Source organism: Psittacula echo, assembly GCF_963264785.1.
Source record: "Psittacula echo genome assembly, chromosome: Z".
NCBI classification, from domain to species: domain Eukaryota; kingdom Metazoa; phylum Chordata; class Aves; order Psittaciformes; family Psittacidae; genus Psittacula; species Psittacula echo.
In genome coordinates, this window is record NC_137742.1 from 98,939,119 (window position 1) to 98,961,801 (window position 22,683).

Here is a 22,683-nt window from a genome sequence, read left to right on the forward strand (position 1 = left end):
CTTGCAATGAAAATAGACTTGGTTTATTTTGTTCCAAGATTTGGAGCGTGTTTGAAAAGGTCTGAGAAAGCTTAAAGCTGAAAATTTTGAGCTCTTTTGATGGTGCCCAAGGTCATTGTGTGGGGTTGCATGTCCTCTTCTAGGGGAAAAGTTTGTTTTAATTATGCAATTTCTTTAGAAGATACACACTCATAAACTCTTATTCTTTGATCACTGTCTGATGACTTGTTTTCTACACTCATTTTATACCTTTATATCACCTGCTATGAGCAATAGATTATTTTGAAATACTGTGTGTAAGTTTGAATTTAACTGTTTTTTATATAGTAGTTACTGAATATTTTTCTTTTGGTATGCTGTGTAAAGAATGCCATGCATTAGGAATGATGCTTCCTGTACTTTATATTTCATGAGTTACATAAGTTTCACCAGCAAAACTTAAGCTAAAAGATACCATATTAACCTTCACACTACTTTGTGTTGATTCATTTTATTATATAAAACTGTGTGTTACACAGCATATGTTTTTAGCAGAACCACAAAATTGCAATGCTACTTTTGGCACTAAATGTTGTGCTCGTCCATTCGTTTTGATGATTTGTATTCACTTTGGGGTTATAATGTTAAACAAGGGAATCGGGTAAGTTTTATAACACATTTACTGTAACATGATACTGTGAACTAAACTTGCTCTTATTTATCTTTTTTTATATTTTCTCTTGTTCCAGCATAAAGCCAAGGTAGAAGCAATGACCTTAGACCTTGCTTCTCTTCAGAGTGTGCAACACTTTGCTGAAGCATTCAAATCCAAGAATGTGTAAGTACTCAGAAAATTACACATAAGAATTTCTTGTTATTTTAATATCTCTATCAGCTGAGCACAGTTGGCAGAATTCACCATGGTTGGACTGATTTAGTGGATAATCTTTTCACAGGATTTTCCCTTAATGGAAATTAAAGATCACTTGTTTTCATCCTAAAAAAAAATAATTATGGATCTCTTATTATTCCATGTAGCCCTAGCATTAAAGGGGGCATTGGTACCCCTGTGGCTATTGGAAATAGGGAAAGCTGAACTGCATAAAAAAAGCTCAGGCAACTTTTATCAGTTTTGTAGTGGCTTGGAAGAGGTCAGGGATGAGCAATTATTGCACTTCTTGTCTTGCTTTCTTTTCTAACCTTTTTGCTCTCTTTTTATTTTAAAGCTTTAAAAAAATAGCCCTATGAGCCAGACAGCTCTATTTTCCAGATCTCTATCTGGAATAGTCTATAATTAAAAAAATAAGGGAAAAAAGAAGAAAGAAGGGAAAGGTGTTCCTAATGACATCACTTAACAATAGACAAATTTATATGGCGATAATCAGGTTAGGTTCCAAATGGCTTGTTTAATTTAGCTTGAGCAGAACAATGAATCTCTAAATTGAAGAAATTAATTGAAATCTTTAATTGCCAGCTCTTGGCAATAAATTCTGCACTTTGTGCTTTTATCCACAGTTTGACCCATTGATTGTTGTGAGTATTCAAACTCCACTTTTTTCTGCAAATATTTATGTAACACATATACATCTTACTGAACTTCTCAGGAGAATTTGGCCTTTTAGTTTTGAAAATATATTGTCATAGGGAAAATATATAACAAAGCATGTTTTTTCACTTTTGAAATACTGCCAAAGCTAAATCTCACATGGATAGACAGATGACATTTTAGTACTTATAGATCTTTTAGATTCAAAGAATTGTCAGAACTGACTTCTAACACAAGTTCCTTTACTGCTAAAATTCTTGGTAATAATATTTTCTTACCAGATATTATTGTCATGTATTAAAATTGTCTCGAAATAGAAAGACATACCCTTGCAGTATCGATGCTTTAATACTAAGTTATTTTCATAATATGCAAACAGTAAATGTTTTAATTTAGCTTCTTCATGCTTTTAGTATGCTACATTCATTTTAAAACTATATAGTACAGTGAAAAGTTAAAACCACTCTTCTTCCAAATGCAGCTCTTAACACGATTTGTGTGTTGTAGATCATATCATGGTCATCCTAGCTAGTCCATTTGGTATGCATGTTTGTAAATCCTTTGAAGTGAACATACTTAAATAAATTTTTGCCAGAGAACTTATGAAAGGAGAAGATATAGAATCAGTACAGATATATAATCAGTAAAACCTCATTTACTTTTGTTGGCATACATTGTTTAACCAGTGTAGGTCTGTTAAGCTACATTGGCAGTGATGGACAGGTTTTATGAATGTTTCACTCCCATTTGATTTGGCAAACTTTTACTAATAGACAGCATTTATAGCCTCTTGCCTTGCCTTCAGATATTTGTGTCTCAAATGAGTGATCAGATGTGTGTGTGTCTGGCAGGGCTACGCCAGGCATTATAGGAAAGTTTAATGTCTGTATCTGTTGTGAAACTTGTGAGATTTCGACCAAAATGAATTTCCAGTTATATTTTGTTTAAAGTCTGAAGCTGGATGGAAACCAGACCCCACACACTGACTGTAGCAGTGGATCTTTTATCTGATGCAGATACAGAAGAGTTACCTTACAATCATCTGCACTGGCAGGAGAATGGACTGGAAGCCCTACTACGGCTTTTCGGTTCTGATTTTCTGTGATTTAACTATCTCTGGATATGTTTAGAAAAGCAATTATACAGCAGTAGCATCTTATTGCTACAATGCTAGCCCTATGCGTTTTCCAGCCCTAATGTACGCTAACTACTTTTGTCTCTTCGGTTATTTGTTTTGCCGTAGCATCCAGAGGCTTTTGTCAGATCAGTGTTTTCGTTTGCATTGGTAGCTTTATGAGCAATTTTCAATTGAAATCTTACAGGCTTCGGTGGCAGACTGACTCCTGTTGTTTATCCTTCTGCAAGTCTGTCAGCTGGTAGCCTAGCTTTCTTAAAAGGCTTTGGTATCTCTGATCTCATGCACCTGTAGAAGGCATTCTGTGATACATTCTCTTCAGTTCCCATGAGGTAGCTCTAAGTCCTGTTAATGAGCATGGGAAATAAGTTATAAGTACAGAGTTTTCTTTCTTAGAAAATCTCTTACAGATTTCTTAACAATAAACTAGTAGGAAAGGCAAATTAAGTGTGTGTTTGTTTTTCCTAAACAAAACTATCATTTGAGTTCTAAGTTGTATAGATCTTGGTTTCGGGGAAAAAAACTACAATAATTTTAAAGTGTGAAGGAGAAAGTTTATATGAACTCACACATTTTAATAAAATTTGTATTTTTATTTCCTACAAAATGTTATGTGAAGAGACCTTTTGTATTCAGTGGTGAACATCTTACCCTTCTGGGTGCAGGTAGTTTTATTGTCTGTTTAATTTCTCCTGTCTACTGTTGCTCTCAGGGAAACTCTGTTATTCCACAGAATCGGTTGGTCTTGATGACTGGTGACCCAATAACTAAAATTTACAAAATAGAGAATAGATTTGCATGTCTTTTGGCATTCTGCTTTTCTGGAGCACTTCGTGACCCTAGGCACTATTTCTTATCAGCAGATATAAGGGTGTACTCAGTTGCAGCACAGCCTGGGAGCCTGATCTTCCCTGGTTGATAGCTATTGGAAAAGGGTCTTCCAGGACTGTGTTTCACAGATATCTTTCAGGATGAGAAACTAAAGTGGAACAACTCCAGAAAAAGGGTCCCTAAATTTTATTGAGTTAAACATCAAAACCTATTGCAGCTGGGGAGGGTGGTGGGATTGCAGGGAGCAGGGGGAAAATTGCTGAGTTTGTAAATCTGCCCTAATCAAAGAGTTGTAAAGATAGAAAACCAAAAATCCTTCCTGAATGTGCTTGAGAATCTAAGAGATTGTGGAAACTATGTGAAGAATGAAGAATGTCATCCTCTGCTCAGCAGGAATTTAACAGGGTCTGGTTGCATATAGAAAACAAATCATGCAACAGAGCGAGCATGGAGAAAAACATAAATAATAAACAGGAGGAAAGAGTTACTCTGATAAAGGAATATTTACCATGAATTGGAATAGTACTTCAGAGCTAAGAAGGCTTCCTTTTTTGAAAGTAAAAATCAGATGATTAATCTTCAAGTTATCATGCTTCTGAGATTTGATAGGAATCTTTTATTCCTGTTTGGATTTGCAAGGTGTTGCAGCCTTGTCCACAGACAAAATTTGAGCTCAGAGTATATAAACACAGGTAAATTAAGCTGTATTCCTGTAAATATATTCTAGAAAATCCTTCATCCTCACAGAAAGAAATAAGTTTTCGTTTGCATAACCAGTACTCCTGAGTTGATGCAGCTGTTTCTCTTTCTGAGACCTTTTTTATCCTTGCAGTTTCAAGTAAAGCTTTGGGGGAGAAGGATAATACAAATTATTTTAGATCCTGCAGTTCCGTGATCCTAGCAGAATATAAACTTCCCTTATGAGAAGAGTGCTCTCCGGTTTTTCTTGCCCTCAATTACGAGGATTCTGTAATAACCTAAATGTGATAATTTCGTTGGATCTCCTAAAGTTGTCTCTGGGAGAAGATAAAATAAAAGCGGCTATAGGTTGGGCAGAGAAGAGATTCAGAGCAGCCCTGAGGAGAAGGACTTGAAGGTGTTGGTCAATGAGAAAATGAACATGAGGCGGCTTCAGTGTGCGCTCGCAGCCCAGAAAGCCAACTGTATCCTGGGCTGCATCAAGAGGAGCGTGACCAGCAGGTCGAAGGAGGTGATCCTGCCCCTCTACTCTGCTCTCGTGAGACCTCACTTGGAGCATTGTGTGCAGTTCTGGTGTCCTGAACATAAAAAGGACATGGAACTGTTGGAACAAGTCCAGAGGAGGCCACGAGGATGATCAGGGGACTGGAGCACCTTCCGTATGAAGATAGGCTGAGAAAGTTGGGGCTGTTCAGCCTGGAGAAGAGAAGGCTGCGTGGAGACCTCAGAGCAGCCTTCCAGTATCTGAAGGGGGCCTACAAGGCTGCTGGGGATGGACTCTTCATCAGGGACTGTAGTGACAGGACAAGGGGTAACGGGTTCAAACTTAAACAGGGGAAGTTTAGATTGGATCTAAGGAAGAAATTCTTTACTGAGAGGGTGGTGAGGCACTGGAATGGGTTGCCCAGGGAGGTTGTGAGTGCTCCATCCCTGGTGGTTTTCAAGGCCAGGTTGGACAGAGCCTTGAGTGGCATGGTTTAGTGTGGGGTGTGACTGCCCATGGCAGGGGGGTTGGAATTTGATGATCTTAAGGTCCTTTCCAGCCCTAATTATTCTATGATTCTATGATTCTATGATATTGCTGTTTAAGTTTTGATCCACCTGTTACTTCCTTGTAGCCCAGCCTGAACACAATGTAACTAGGACATAAAGTGGAAATCTAACTTTGTGAAAGATGGTGCTGAAGGACTTACAGATCAAATTATTTAGAGAAGGGCCATTTGTTATGTTGCAGTAATAGCGATTAATTTTAGCCTCTCTTGTCATTTGAAATACAATGCAATGCTGTTATTTCTGTGGTTTATTATTCCCCGCTTCCTGCCTGTGATTTCTGCATGTCTTTTAGTATTCCTGGCTTGTTGTCTAGATATACCTTCCTCACTGGGTATTTCCTTCAGGAGTGAAGACCTCAACCTTTGTTCCACGTGACGACAGTGCTAGGGTTAGGACGAGAGTAGAAGAAGAGGTCTTAATGCACCTAAATAGCTAGATTTGTTCAAGTTACCTCTTTTATCTACATCTAGTGTTTCCTCTCTGCTGGTTGCCAGCTCAGACAGTTAATTGAATGTCTCTGTTATGGAAAATCAAATAAATGATCTATTTATAATAATGTTCTGAGCTCAGATGGATTGGCATTAGCTGATTTTTGTGAAGGTGGAAGATGCAGACCAACCAATCTTTCATATTAAGCTTTTGGAACTAAAAAACACTGAATTGAATCTGCTCTTCATTGAGTGGGCACAATGTGATGAATTATGGTTGGTATTAATCCACTTTATAGACAAAATGACTGCCCTCCTGTGATTGTATGCAACGTAGCATTTAAATTTAGCCAGCATCAGTGTTTGATAGTTCAGGGTCTGTGGGATTTGGTATTTGGGTAGGAATGTGAATTTGTGGATATGCTACTTTGGTCTGCATTTCTCAGTTTAATCATCACGTATTTGACTAAACCCAGCATAATTTAATTGGGGGACAGAACTAATGTTTCAGTTCTAAATAGCTACCTATAAATATTGTCAATATTTACAGTCATGGTATCGTGTTACTTGCCTGATCCTCAGCATGAGAACACTTCCGTGATCAAAACAATTAGCAGGCAGAAGTGAGCACTGAAGTTACAGATGGAATTTTATGTGCATCTTTAGTTTTGAGTGGTACACAGTGCCACTTGGTTTGAATTAAAGTTATCTTCAGCTGAAGAATAAGACATCATTTTAATGTTCTCAGTGTTTAAGGAAAAAAAATGAAATTATCCTGAAAAATCTTGACTTACCTCAGAGATAGAAAATAGTGTTTGTCAGCAGTTACTACTTGGAATTTTCTGAATTGGTAGCAGCAATTCACAATTATATAGGACTTCCACATGTATATTTTCACTGCAGTTGTTTTCCTACACTTTAAAATAGGATTTTTGGTTTGGTTTGGTTTGGTTTTTTTGTGGCAAGAATTGGCATTTGCAAACAGTTTGTCCACTTACACTGTGTGTAGAAATATGAAAAAGACAGCAGTTATGAATTATGTTTCTCCATTTGGAATTTGAGTCTTTTCTTATTTCCCTAACCAGACCCAAAATGGAGAAGGCCAGATTTTCAGCTGGCCTCCTTAACTGAGGCCTCAAACTCTATGAGTACATTCATTTTTCATGCAGCAAGCAGAAGCACTCTGAAATCTTGTGGGTGCAATTAAGATTTCAGAGCCTGCTGAAAATTCACTCCAGAAAATTGTTTTTCTTACATGTATTATAACTGACATATTGCAGGTGTATTGTTTTTAATTCCAATTTAACCATGATTAAATCATACACATTGTATGATAAATTCTATTCATGCATATAAATACATATGTAAAAATGTGATCTGTTTAGCACGTTGTTGCGTATATACCTTAAAAGATCAAGAAAAAATGAATATATAATTTGAACAAATTATTAGTGATGCCATTATGCCAATATGATTAATGCTTCTATTGTAGATGTATCTCTGTCATGGACGATGGTTGACACTGTGTACTGTCTTTGCAAATTTAAACGTATTTTCTAACACTGAACAAATCTTTTAGCTCTTTGCCATTTATAGAAGTACTGTTTGTGAAGTAAAGCTAGTAACAGTTAAGCTATGCTATTTGTCTTTTCAACTTGGAATACAGTTGGTCTTTTGACAGTGCCATTGAGGCACAAACTTCTGGACAACATTGTACATTTTGAGATATCAAAAAATATCCACATTGAATTAAGAATTGAAACATGCATAGTTCAGAAGTTACTGTTGCAGACAGCACGTATCTTAAATTTAAATAAGATCAAAGGCTGACTGCACTTGAAACATACATAATAATATTAGGGTGAAACTTTTTTTCCTCCCTTTGTGGTGGTACTGTGTTTTATTAAAGCCTAGGGATTGGCTTTCTGCATAAATATTGTTTCTTTTTTTCTTTCTTCTGTTTTTAAGCTCTTGTACACAATTACCCCATTGTGGTAGCATGCGTCAAGTCATGTGGAGCCAAAAACTGTTTTCCATATTTTTTAAATTAAAAATATCTCCAGCTTAACCCCTCCCACTTTTACAGAGGCAGAGGTCATGTTTTCACCGATCACCTTTCATTTCATCTGCTGTATCATGGAAATATCTCCTGCCTCAGAACATTTTTTTTTTTTTTAAAGTAAAGGTCTACATTAAAATAAAGACAGTTCACCATAACTTTGTGTATAGTTGCATCTACAAATTATCAACGTTGCTAGCAGAATGATTTTCTTAGGTGTTTGTTACATAGTTTTATGGCTATAACTGTGCTGCCTCAAAATCTTGAAAACTTGATGCTTGTTTTTTGAACACTTTGCACTCTTTTCAGTGTAACCTAATGAAGAAATCCTGATAACTCCCCAGTCGCTTTCTGCTGAGCACACTGGCTCTTGTGGTTCCTATTCTGAACCATGTGTTTATACCTAAGCCTCAGCTGAGTCTGAAGTGACTCATAAAGTCTTCGTGTCATGTGAAGTCTGGTTTGGGTATTTAAGGAAGTAAAATACATATGACTTAATATGCCTGATTAAAATGCATTCTGCCACAGATAAAACAAGGATTTTGCAGCATCATAGGTTAATAGTTTTTAAGAAGATCTGTGTGTTTAATTGATGTCTTCTAAAAAGTTGTGAGTAGCTATTTAATTAAATATACATTAAAACATATTTAGTCTATTTAGTTAAAGGCTTTCTATAGGAGATAATTAAAACACACATGAAGGCAGAGTCTTCTGGCACTTGGGTGTGGAAGCCTACGTGCTGACATTAGACAGGCCACGTGTACACCGCGTGTCTTAATCTTAGAATCCAGAAATTTGCGTTGTAGTCTGAGAAGGTTGTATTTCTTCATTAAATGTTCCCAAGGCACCAAAAATCCCAGAGGATGTCAAAGTACATTAATTTTTATCACAACATGGAAACTTTCAGGTCTGAATGGTAACCTGCAGCTGCAGGGGCTTTCTGAAGTCTATTACCACTCTATGTATCTCTAGGCAAAACAGAGGAAGGAGTTGTCATTGGCAAGTGAAATGTTCAAAATGGATGAAGTGTTTTATTGTTCGAATGATCAACCGTGGTCCCAAAAACATTTTCCAAGGAGTTAAGTATTTTCAATGGGAAATACCACAAATATGTAATAAAAGTAGTAATTGACCTTCATTGTGAATTGTAACTTACTACAGTTGTAACATACTGTGTACAAGTGAAATTTGGACATTTAGAAGTATGCACAGAAGCAACAAATCGTTCTTAAGGTCCTTTTCAACCCAAATCTTTCTATGATTCTATAACTGCAGTGTATAAATTAGCCAAGTGTGGGAGACAGATCATGTCAGGAAATTAAACCTCATCTCTGCTTTTCTTACTTTGTGTGTTGACCTTGTGAAACTCATACAGGAGTGGAAGGAGAACTTCCAGCTTGGATCATTTGTGAAGGAAGGTACTTTGGCCAATGCAGGTTTTACTAAGGCCAGTTTGAGGTCCAGATTACAAACGTTGAAAGTGTTAATGTTAAATATTTAAAAATGTTAAATGTTTAAATGTTTCTTTATTTAATATTGGGTCTGAATTTCTCTTCAGAAGTTCAACTTTAGAACTTTCACTATAGCTGAAACTGCTTCTGTAATCCATTAACAGGAAGAATAGGCCTTTAAAACTCTTCTGTCCCCCTACAGGTAAAATGACAATTTTTCTACAAAGGGAGATAATTTACTAATTTTGAGAGGAATAAGATGATATGGGGCTTTTTTAGTTGGTTTTGTTTTGGTTTTATTTGTTTTGGTTTTGTTGTTGTTTTTTTTTTCCACTTTCCCATATGTGTAAAAAGGTAATACAGTGAAAATGAGGACTAATGGATGTTTTTGGTTGATTTCTAAATCTGTTGAGATGTCTGTTCCTTCTCCAAACTTCTATGAAATTGTATACTGAAGATTTTATAGTGGTAATGAATAATGATTGAGAGATGTTTGACCTATATGGCCGTATGCAGATAATATATTATGAAGACATAAGGGCAGCTGCTCGTAATAATTTCTGTGTATTTGGTACGAAGGAAGAAGCTGAGCAGTTTAAGTGCACACTCCCATTAATCTCTTTGAAGTGGGGCAGAAGTATTTGCTGATCAACAGTGTCAAATCCTGCAAAGAAATCCAGTAGGATCAATTTCAGAGAATTTTCCTTGCTTCTAGCAGGAGGTCATCCGTCAGGGCTTTAAGTCCTGTGTTAGTAGCTTGCCTTAAAATGAAGCCTGTCTGACAAGGATCCACATTTCTGTCAGCTGACAGGTGGCAAAGAGGGTCTTTTTGCTGACTTTTCAGTCAATATTTTTAGAAAAAGAGAAGTTTGACATTAAGCATCCGTTTGCAAAAGCATTGGTTAAGCAATGCTCTTCTGTTTGTTTTCATCACACAAATACATATTTTTTGGCCATTGTTAGATTATAAATGCTTCTGAGATTTCCTGCTGCTGCCTGATTCTTAGTGATTTTCTTGTTGCTCAGTTTCCCATCAGTGCTGCTTGTAAAACTGAGAGGGATTTTTGGAGAGGGTTGTCTAACTCGGCCTTTTTCTGGAGAGCCATTAGCCTAGCCTGCATGTTGGTTATTCCCTTTGTGAAAGTAGCCATTCCCTCACAGAAGAAAGTGCCATTTTCTAACTTACAGAGGAAGCAACATGGGTGATGTTACGGGATGTAAAAGTTCAGTGGGCCATGACTTTGCTTCTTTGTGGAAGAGCAGTCACAACTCTGCCTTCTTTGCTGGCTGTGACATAGGCTTACAGTTGCTTATGGGACTTTGGGGATATGGCAAGGCCTTTTCTGTTGAATTTCTGTGTAATTCCAAACAGTGTGAACTTTTCAAATCACTTGAGAAGTGCCCCAGATGGTGTGACATTCTGCTTCATGGGAAGATTTGAAAGTATTCCCTTTGCATAATTTCTGGTTAACTATTTCATTACGCTTGAAATGGGAGAACACCAAAGCCAAGAACTCTGTTGACATTTTGGCAGTGCTTGTTTAACCTCCTAGTGCACAGGCTACATTTGTTGAAAAATATTATTCTTACCTTTGCAAATCATCAGTAATTAATTCCCTTGGAAATATCTACTGCTGCACACACCCAGCTTGGGAGGCTGCTGACAGATCATAGTTTTACATCAGGTGCTAACAAATTGATTATTAAATTTCATAACTAACTGATTCATAGCAACAACTTAATTTCTGTACCTCTCTAATGTATTCACTGACTATTTTCAAATAGTGCAGAACAGCTGGGTTGCTTTGTTGCTTCTAATGGTGAATTGAACACAGCATATGAGATGTGAATGACTTGCCCAGTGCAAGGGGTAGTAATGTTATCACAGACTTGTGAAATACACAAGACGTTAAATTGTTATCAGCTGGGATATTCACTATTAAGAATGTCCTTGTTAATTCTGTATGCTTTTTATTTGCAATAAATAGTAGGTATGGTTACCAGTACAGTGGGTTTTTTTGAAGTAATGTACAGCTTGTAGTTATAGCCGTGTATTCCTGAGTCTCAGTCATGCTGTGAAGGAAAAGAAACAGTATGTACGTGCTCTGATGGAGCAGCTCATGTTCAAGTTCTGATGCATACTTAGATGGTAATGGTAGGCCATTTTAGTTCACTTGGTGTGATGTAAGTCACTGACGGAACGCATTTTAAGGAGGCATAGGGGTACATATTCAAAACACACTGCAAGGTTTTGACTGTACAGTGTTTACAGAGATATCAAATAGGAGTCACGGTTAGAGGGAGCAGCTTGGTTTAGAGTAAACTCTGAAGAAAATTTTCCTTTGCTGCTGACATTTTTTGTTGGACTTAGCTGTGCCTTTGATGTAGAAATACAAACTATTTTAAACCAAGGGGGATTTTTTTTTCTTTAGGCTCAGGAGGAAGATTGATGCAGATTGTAGCAATGTTTTTAATGAACTTGTGAAATCAAGGTCATAGCTCTGCTATCACTTAAAAATACTCCTGCCATAAAGCAAAGCTGTAATGCCAGATGTGTGGTGTGAATTGTCATGTATCTTAAAAATTTGGTTCCTGCATAATGATATGTTCAGTGATACAGAGCTCTGCACCACTGAGATTAGAATCTGTCATCTGTGGCTGAAATTCATAACGATATGGTGGCTGTTACGTAGCTAATCTCATTAATTTCCTGGTGTGTAAATGTCCAGGTCACAAAAACTTAGATGACAATTTTCAGTAATTGGACTTTTGTTAGCAGTCTGGTGAGAGACACTGATAGCTTAATGGACACGGATCCAAATCGGAGAGGTGGTTCTTTCTGAGCTGAAATGAAGCACAACAGCATTATCTATTGATACAGTGGTTTAGGTTTCTCTTCTGTGGTGTTTTCTAGAGAAATCAGCTTTTAACCGTTTAAAACTACTAATGCTAATTAAAGGAATTCTAAAAGGGAATCTGATGTTACCTTTTCAATATGCTATTAGTTTAAAATGCCTCTGTATTCATATTCACAGATTTTTCTTATAGAGTATTGTAAACACTATTAACTTTATGGTCTTCTAATTTTAATTACTTTTACTTTAAAAAGAAATTAAAATGTCTGAAAAATACAAGTCTCATGAAAAGGACTGAAGCATAATTTTCTTTTATAAAACCCAATTAAATGTCCTAACAATTTAAAAGTGACTACATTTTATAGTTTTATAATTCTAGAATTGTTTTTTAATTACTTGAGCTGACAGATTTAGGTATAGAGTGCATATTTTGCCTCTGGTAGTTATTGTGTAATTAGAATTAATGAAGGATACTACAATTCGGATAGGTGGAATATAGTTTTGGTTCATATCTGAGTTCTTTCTGTCTTATTGCGGTCAGTTACCTCACAGTGATAATGACAACTATCAAATAGATTTAAGGTCTTTTAAAAAGCGCTATATTTGCTTTTGCAGGGAATGGTGATGGTATTTTTTGCATTACTGCTGTACTCATATATTTCAGTCCTAATACAGAAGGCTTTTATGCCAAAAACTGCACCTGTGTTGAAGAAGCTTGTTCCTTTTTCCCAACAGATTTACAAATGTGTAAATTAATTATTACTGGAGTTTTTCATAAACTTTCAGAAGAGATGGTGAATCATCCAAAGTTTCCGCACGTGCACATGAGTGATCCTTGCCTTTAAAAGGACAGTCCCTCTTTGTCTGCAGTTTCTCTTGCGGGTGTAGTATGTATGTGAAGGTATTATGTGTGTGTTACTGACCAAAAGGAAAATCAGAAAACCAGGGCTTCAGAAAATGAGCTTCCCAAAGTACACAGATGTTTCATACTGCTTCTGAAGCTTTTTGTTCAGATTTTCCAAGTTGGCACACGTACAGATATTAGGTTGTTAACTTTCTATTAAAACAGACTACATTGGTAACTTCCCAGCAGGCTTGAAGTTGAAATTTATTTTAATAAGGAAATACAGCCTACTGTTTATGTCAGTGCTTATGCAGCTGAACAGGTACATCTGATTCCCCCAGAAATGTCTTTTTGAAAGCTGGGCTATCAAAATCTTGGGTTTTCAAACATGCCTGAAGGAATCTAATTACTTAGGTTTGTTTGACAACCTGGGGCTTCATGTTTCACATTCTTTTCCAGAATTCCTTTTGCAGATGCTCAGAGTTGGAGTATATGTGTCCTTCAACCATATAGGAAAAAGACTCTGAGTCTCCTGTCATCTTTTGTGTGTAGGGCTGCAAGGAAGTACTTGAAAAGAACAAAGGGCAAGCAGCTGTTTTTCCTTGTTGTGCTTCATTTATTATCTTCACAATTAAAGTTTATGTTGGGTGGTTGATTTTGTATCATGGGATTTGCCCAGTTGCAGTAAAGATATAATATGCTGGAATGGGCTAGACAAAGAAATGTGTTAATATTGTGGTGTTAGGACATTACATGTACTAGTGCACTGAGAATGCAGGAAGTAAACGTGTTTGTTTGGCCATCATTATTTCATGTGACCTTTCTATTTAGTTATATTATGGCCAGGGATGCCAGATGCAGGCTTTCAAGTCTGAGGTTTACAGCTCAGGTACACTTGCTGAGGTCTGTGCGTCAGACTAACTCAAGGACAAGAATACACTGTCGGTGCCAAGGTTGCTCCAGAGATGGAACAATCTAGCAAATGCAAACCCATCTGAGGTCCAAGAACCAGAGTCTTGTGTTTCATTAAGGATTTCAAAAAATACAAGAAAGGACAGAAAGGGTGTTCGTCCTTGATCTTGTTTTGGAGATTGGGAAGGCTTCAAGGTGTGTTGTATCCTGAGATTACAGTGGAGACATCAAGGAATCTGAAGTTTTCTGGATCTGATTTTTGAGTGGGAGGGGTATGTGACAGTCTAGGTTCTTTCTTACCTTAGTTTGGTAGAATCTTACCCTTTGCAAAGCAAATTAGGAATGCTTCACTTCAACTTCATTCATTGTAACATTTCTATTTAAACTGGGCTGGTGAGGTTCAGTGAGGAAGGATTCTGTAGCTCTCTTAGAGCCTTAGAAAGGTTCTAATCTCTCCTATGTATGGTGTGCAGTTTTTCCACCAAAGATTCCAGCTTCTGGAGTATGTTTTTATTTTTCATTTCCATCTTTTTCAAATTGTATTTTTTTAACAGCTTACTTGACAAGGTGCGACAGTTTAAAACATGTGGGCATACGTCTTGTTTCATTGTGTCTTTATCTTTTAATCGTTTTCCCCCTGCCAGTTGTGCAGATGTGTACCCATATAAGAAAGTGACAGGAGTTGCTTCTCCCTTAGGAACAGTTTCTTTTCTAAATGCCCCAGGAGCCTGTTTGCTGGATATCTGTTGGGAGAGCAGTGTTATTGTTGAGCTATTTCTGGTGACCTGACCATGCATATCAGCCAGCCATCCGCTAATCATTATTGTTGTGAATGTTCAGGACATATGGAGCTTGCTATGGTCCTTGAGGTGTGAAGTATTACCATTCTACTTGGTATTTTTGAGGGAAGGGGAGAACCCATAGGGCTTGCTCTGGTGTCTTGAGATTGTAGTGGGCTAATTAAAGTGATTCAGATAGTGAAAAACAAAAGTTAAAACAACACTTTCTTTTCTCTCCTCCACCCGTCCCTTTCCCCAGTCTCAGATTCACCCATTCATCCAAGCTCCTCTACTTTCCGCTATCCTGAGCAGGGGAGAAGGAGGAGGAGTGGTGGTCAGCGCACAGCATCTCTTCTCTGCTGTTTCTTCCTCCTCACACTTCTCGCTGCAGCATTGGGTACCTCTGCCTCCTTCTCTCTGCCTGCAGCACCAGCTCTCCTCTTCTCCTCCTCCCACCATGCTGCTCATGCTGCTCTTTCACGCTTTGTCCCCTAGCCTCTCTCTGCTGGATGGCCTTTCCCCTCTTCCTAAACACTTGCTTTCCCCGAGGTGCCACCAGAGTGGCTGAGGGCTCCACTGTGCCCTGCGATGAGGCTGCCACACAACTGGATGTACGCACTGACAGAAAGCCCTCATGCCTGCACTGAGGCATGGCTGGCCGGTTCATATAGGAATGCAATTACATGTATTTCATTGAGATTTCTGTCTCCTTACTCACTTCTCTCCAATACCCCTGGTTATCCAGGCCTCTCCACATCCTGATCTGCAATGCTGCCGTGTTTGGTGTTCCCTGGGTCTTGACGGAGGATGAGCTGGAGTCCACCTTCCAGGTGAACCACTTGGGACACTTCTATCTTGTCCAGCTTCTGGAAGATGTTTTACGCCGGTCATCTCCTGCTAGGGTGGTGGTGGTGTCCTCCGAATCACACAGGTTGGTGAAAGTTAGCTTTGATTTAGCTGAAACATTTAATCCTGAGAGCACAGAATGGTTGCCGCAGAACTGCAAAAGTTTTTGGAAATGAATGGCCTTGCTCTTGTAAAATGTTTGCTTTTGAATAATCTTTTTAAAAACAGAAGCATTGCTAATGTCTCTGGATGTTACTGGATTTGGCTCTGTTGCTGGATAAAGTGTGTTCTAGTTTTATAACAGTATGTAGATATTTTTTGATCATTCTTTGTATGAATGCAGATTTTTGCTGCATTTCAGACCACTCATTGATTTTGCAAGGAGATGGAATAATAATTGATCAAATCTGAATGGCATGACCCGTATTGATTTGTCATTCAACAACTTCAACATCTTACCAAGAAGAATGTGCAGTTATTTTAGCAGGAGAAACAATGCAATTAAAAACTGCTAGATGAAATCCAATTGTTTTATAATGAGAAATTAGGGAATTCAATGCAGACATTAGCTGTATAATTGTAAAATAGGAAGTAGTGTAGTTAATACATATTAGAAATCTGGCCATGCCTCTTCTGGTGAGTTTTTTTAATTAAAATGTTAGATACTCATCTTTTCTGCTGCCAGGAGAAGTAAAGTTGGCAAAAACAATGTTGGTGAGGTTTGCCTTATTGCAGACATGCTTGTGGTGTTTGTGTTAATAACTGAAAAGGTGGATTTGCTTTAAATAAAGTTCCTTATGCAAAATGCATGCCCTAATTCTGAATTTTAGTGCGCATAAAACACTTACTGCCTTCCAATTTAGTTCAGGGTCTGCAGGATTAAACCTATAATGTCCAGCTTTAAACATTACTGTTGATTTCTATTTCACTTTTGGTCATGTGTAACAGCCCTAGCAAACCAAAAGGAAGAATGTGTAAGTGCTTTTTTATTTTTTTTCCCCCTGCCTTCATATTTCTGAAATGTTTTAGTGACCCAGAATGAAGCTTATTTTTTTAATCATGTTTCCATAAAATGTAACCCCAGGGACCTGGTAGAGAGAGACCAGCCAAGGGTCGGGCTGAAACCTTTATCACTTCCAAACACAGGGGCTTATGGTATAAATGACACACTGCAGATAGATTTACTTTTACCATTTTAAATTTATGATGGCTGAAATGAAAGGAAGCAATAGAAAATGCCAGTAATAATCCTTCCCAGTGTTAAAAGACATGAAATGTCTAGTAATTAGGTGGTAACAAAATCTGGACATCCTTATCTTTGCAAATCACACCAGGTTTGTGAAAGCAAGTAGCAGAGTCCTGTGAGGAGTGAGGGAGGCTACTGTGGGGCAGGCAAGATAGCTCTAGAAATAAATCTGCCAACTTCAATCACTTGCCAGATGTGGAGGGCACAATGGGATACGTATAAATGAGCTGTTATTTAATAGGAGATTATGTTGAATTGTCAGCTGCTTGTTCCCCTTTTGTAAGTTTCCATCTCTGATAGTATTTTAAATGACATCTTTGTTTTTCACTGTATTAAGTGCTATCTGTAACTAGACCATGCATCTCTGGACATCTTTGTCTGTGTTTTCAGAATATTTTTGAAGTGTTCATTGCTAACTCAGTAAGATCAGCCAAGGTTTATAGAAGCCCATCAAAAAATAATTACAGCCCATGTTTGAATGAAATGGTAAATGCAACTAGTAAATTTCCCTTTTTCTAAGGGATCCAATTCATGTATTATGGCATATCTTAACACTAACACTTAGTTACTGTAAATAAGTGTGCCTTCCCCCCCCCCCAATCTATTTAATAACAAGAAGTTGATGTAAGGAGTTAGTTTAGACATTAGGTATTATTGGGTAGTAGTACTTTCTGACCTATGTGAGAACTCTGAGCCTTAAACTGTGTTGTAAAACAGAAGTGTTAGTATCTAATTACTTCCATAAACCTTGGCTGGATCTTTTCACTGGAGTCAAGACCCCCTGTTAGGGGAAAAATAAAGTCTTCTGTTTGGAGAAAATATTATGCTAGACTGCTCCAAGGCAAAATATTTATTTGCCTCTCTGTTTCTTCGTTCATTTCTAGTTACTTCTCTGGATTCAGCACAAATGGATTCTGTTTAAATTAAGCTTTTGGGTACTTTAAGTGCATCATATTAAAATCAGAATAATAAATAGTTGAGTTTCGTTCTGTATTTATTTCTGTGTTGTTAATTTGATTGTACAGCCCTTATCCTACTGAATTCAATGAGATTGCCGACATAAGTAAGATTGAATCACATAAGCACACTTGCAGGGTTGGATTCAAAATATGCCACCGTATTTCGATTATACAGTATTTTATTATAGATTATTTTTGGTATCGTGAATGATTACTTGAGGAATGAATATAGGAAATTCCTCCCAGAATAGTACCATTAATTTCAGAAATGTGTTTTATCTAACTGAAAATTATGAAAAGAAATTTTGATGTTGAAATTGAAGGGGTTATTCTGCAAAATACAGAACATCCTGAATTCCTCTTGAGTTCAAATACCATAGTTGCTTTTCTCTGAGTGTATTATAATTCTGCTCACAGAATGAATGTAGAAATTCCAGCTGATCTCTTCATTTCTGGGCACAAGATGCAAAATTAGTAAAAATATTTTAAAATTTTTCTAGTGTGTACTATAATTATGTTTATCCCTGTTCTCCCCAGCTGATTCTGAAACTCTGAGTATTAAAAAGAGCTTGCTAAATCCATTTTATTTTTAGTAGCTCTTCTGAATAAAACATAGATCTGTAACTAAATGTAGTATTATTTTCAAGTACTAAGATATAACAGTAAATTGATAAATTAGAAGAATTGGGGAGAAAAATGCTATATGGAAACTTCCTTTTCTTCATCTTAATGTCTTTAGAACATTCACTACTTTGTTATTAAAAACAAAAAAAAGAAATAAAGGAAAAGAAACAAACAGCTGGTGTTTAATGACTCTGTCAGACCCAATTAAAAAACATCAACTAGTTACTTTGATTTGTGTTCAGCCATGCCATGGGTATACTTAAAAACATTATACTCTGCCAGAACTCATTTCGGCTTTGTTTACATTTATCTTTTAAACATATAAGACTATTGATGGCAAGTTACCAAGGTTATAACCCCTTTATATTCATCAATTTTTAATCTAAAAAAGAGGCTAAGAGGCAGTGAGACTCATCCATAGCTACTTGAACACTTAAATGAAAGTGTGCAGTATGTGAATGCTGGATGAAATAATCAAGGGAAGGGAAGAAAGGGAAATGAAAGGATGCTGGTTTTCTGTGCTCCTAATGCAGTTATTTTATCCTACATTATTTCCTCCAAGTTGATTGTGCTTTCATGAATCTATGGCAAAATCTTTTTTTGGATTTAAAATAAAATTATTTGTATGTTACATATGATGTCTTTAAATCATGAAAACCTTTTGTTATTTCAGTTTCTTAATAATTTACTTTTGATAATTATTCAATATCTTTATGCTGTATTATATGATACTGTTCCCTAGGTCTGAAACAATTTCCAGTAGATACTTTTAACTGCTAAATCAGTTGTATCTGGCCAAGTCCTACTCTGTTGTCTACATTTTATGTTATTTTTAAAGAGAGCAAAATTAACTTGGGGGTATCTAAGGCATATTTACTGGTTTTTAGATTTACAGAAATTAAAGACTACTCTGGAAAACTCAATTTCAGCCTGCTTTCTCCATCTAAAAAGGAGTACTGGGCTATGTTGGCCTACAATCGTTCCAAGCTTTGCAATATACTGTTCTCCAATGAGCTGAACCGACGCCTTTCTCCCCATGGGGTGACGTCTAACTCAGTCCATCCTGGAAATATGATTTACTCCTCCATTCATCGTAACTGGTGGGTGTATACCCTGCTGTTTACCTTGGCTCGACCCTTCACCAAGTCCATGGTAAGTGAATCACAGTATTTTACACATTCATTTTTTCTAATCAGGGGAGTAAAGTTACAAAAATCCAGATTTATGTATTTGCTTTAACCTATTGTCTTTTATTACTATAAACCTGATTTTAATTACAAAAAGTGATTAATTCATTAGTACACATTAGTGAAGTGTTCTTTTTAGAGGATTCTTAGTCATTTTAGGTCAACTTTGTCAGTCTTCAGTAAAGGTACCTTGTTAGGTGGAATGCATGACTTCCCTGTTTGAATACATGATTTTCACTGTGATTAAGATAGTTGATCATCTTAGGTATGGGATAGCTTAGAGTTATTTCTGTGCTCAGTATATGTAAAACATCAAAAAAATTGCTTTGGTTTTTAAGTGGAATACGCTTGACTGCATTTTTTATGTAAACAGATGCCCTAGTTAAAAAAGATACTACAGACATTATATAATAGCTAAGGGAAAGTGCCTTCAGTGGTAAAAGCACCTTCATTCATATTTAAAAATAAAAACAAAACCCCAACAATTTGCTTGATTCTTCCAAAGCACCGAAGGCAATGGGTGTTTTCCCTTTGTCTCCATTGGAGTGAGACCAGGACATAATGAAAGACTGCACAGTTCTTTCATAACCAACAGTACAAGGCTTCATTAGATGAGAATTTACAGCATCACCAGTTACTCTTATCCCTTGAACCTCTGTCCCAGGTTATTTTTCCTCTTTTTAGGCAGAGGATGACTGTTGCTTCATTGAAAACTGCCTTCCTTTACCTTTCTGACTATTTCTCATCCCTTATTCACTGACAAAGAAGGGTATTCCCAAAAGGGAAGCAGGGAGAGGAAGTCTCCCCTGAATGTTTGCAGCTAAGAATCAGGGAAATGAGAAGATTCATACCCCTGCAGAACTGATCTAGGCACAGCAATTTATTCAAGCGCAAACCAGGCCCTTTTGCAGAAGACTCCGCAAGTGACAAGTAGTTGTGTTGTAGCATAACTTACTGTCTGCTGAGCTGGGGATTCAGACAAATTAGCTTTATTTTAAAAAGAGCAGAGAAGAAATTATTAAGGCAGAGGAATCCATCCTTAAGTAGCTTAATCTACCACGTAAGCTATAGCAGCTGAGCAAATAAGTGGTGGAACCTGCAGGTATACCTGCATAAAAAAGTTTGCTTGTAATTTTAGTTGTCATTTAGATAATGAAATTAATCTCAATTTTTACCATGTCAGTGTAAGTGGAAACAACATTTATAGTGTTCAACACTCTGCTTACACGTCCAAAAAAAAACAGCTTCTTGAGCAATATTGGATCTCCAGTAAGACCCATGGAGCAAAAATAAAAACACTCTAGTGTGGTACACTGGTAATATGTCAGTCAGGGGAGTCTTCCCACCTCTAACCTCCCCCTACAGTCTGCAGGCTGTACATATGCAAAGCCTATTTATGTCCACGATATTGGTAAGCGAGCATTCTGGCACCCTGGGACAAGTAATATCTTTCAACAGCATGTTTTTTTGACCAGGACCTTTAAAACCATGTCTCTGCTGTGTTAGGGATAGTTTGTAAAACAAATGCTTGAAGTTCTCCTGAGAATGGGTAAGTGAATGTATGCTATCAATGTCCCGTGAAAAGGATCCAGCCTCTGGAACTTTATGAATTGTTAGTTTTATTTGCTCTGACATGGCTTCACAAAGCAACCTTTTGTGTTTGTTGCTCAGATTAACCTCATCCTCTAAGGAACAAAATGAACAATGAAGTTAATTTTTCATTCTTTAAAACAATTGATAGATTTTTTTTGTTTCTAAATAGTAATCTATTTATTATGGGTGGTACATAAAAAAGAATGCAAAATATCATCACTGAATAATAGCACACTCCAGTTCAAATCCAATCACTTCAGTTTTTTGTGCTTGTATTTCACAGAGGTTATTTGAATGTTGTGATGGAGGGTATGGAGTGTATGAGTGTAAGCATCAGCTTTATAGTTCATATTACGAATCATTGTGTTCCCCTGAACCTTACCAATATTTTCATTGCCAGTAAAACTATGAGTGCCCCTTCCTGGGTAGGCAAACCCGCTGAGCTGAAACTCCCAGCATCATCAGTGTAAGAGTTTTTTCTGTATAAAGTTTTGCAGGGAACAAATGATTTGCTGCTTCTGATTGCACTGTCACTAACCTGGAACAGACTTTGTTGAGGATCTTTTGGGGGCTTCCTCTCAGTATTTCTGTGGCAGCTCACCTCAGATTTTAGATGAGTGTTTTTGTCAGAGTACTGTGTGTGTGTCTTAAGCTTAAAGCTGCAGTCCAAAGGTTGTGAACTGTATGTTCCTGTATTTTGGAAGGCTGTCTGCATTGCACAATGCAGCATGATGCAGCAGCATTTAAAGTAGTTGCATCTGAGCTGGGTCCGTAACTGGAATTAAGAGATCCGTGTCAAGGTTGCGTGGAGAGAGGTAAGGTTTATCAGTTCAGGCCAGGTGACTTGCAGATATGCCTGTACCAGTTTTGGTCTCTGAGGTGGTAGCTTTAGATGCTGCAGCATTGTGGTACATGGAGAACCTAATCCTTCTGGAGTCAGTTTAAAGCTCTTTGCTACATTTTGACCTGTAAAGACTCCTGGGGTCTGTGTAGATGCTTGTATATATATGTATACACACACACATGCAGAGTGCCGCTGCACATACCACATTATAACTGGGACCTTTTTGTGTTATTGTAAAAGCTGTTAATGAAAAAAATAATCACATCTTTAATTTGTATTTCATAAAGATAGACTTGCTAGATGTTCTGTGAGTGGTGGATAACTTAGGTTCAGATCTTTTGGTAACTTTGAAGCTAGAAAATTAGAAAATACGTTTGTTCCCCTACTATTTATTTCCAGAACAATATAATTCTTAATTATATCCTGGCTGCAAGTTGCTGCTGCACACATTTGACTTAGTTGTCATCATTTTCTGTGGTACTTGTAAAATCATCTCTTTAACGTTCACTTATTAAAAATCATAATGTTTAGTAATTATTTTGTTTTGTTTCCAACAAGGAAGAAATATACATTGTGTATCCAAAATGTATTTTTTTAATGTAGTTTTTCAGTTCTTCAGTGTTGAAAAGCTGCACTTTGGTTGATGAGGATGTAGTATTTCGTCAGAAATGCATGCTGTTGCCTACTGTGAATCACCATCTTGGGGAGAGGTCATGAAGCCTCTGGCATGTGACACTTGGGTTATTGGGCATGGCAGAATTTAGCTTAGGAAACACTGCTGGTAGCTGTTCAGTTTTAGCTGATTCCCTGAAG

The 22,683-nt window shown here is 37.2% G+C and overlaps 1 protein-coding gene across 1 annotated transcript in view; it reads left to right on the forward strand.

Annotated features, from left to right (window-relative positions):
* WWOX (WW domain containing oxidoreductase) overlaps positions 1-22,683 on the forward strand; it is a gene marked incomplete at both ends in the record, with an annotated part of 524,546 nt that overhangs the window by 114,185 nt on the left and 387,678 nt on the right. The window contains 3 exons of the mRNA XM_080638636.1: positions 729-817; positions 15,317-15,502; positions 19,134-19,398. Coding sequence (XP_080494762.1) covers positions 729-817; positions 15,317-15,502; positions 19,134-19,398 — 540 coding nt within the window. The remainder of the gene's footprint in view (positions 1-728; positions 818-15,316; positions 15,503-19,133; positions 19,399-22,683) is intronic.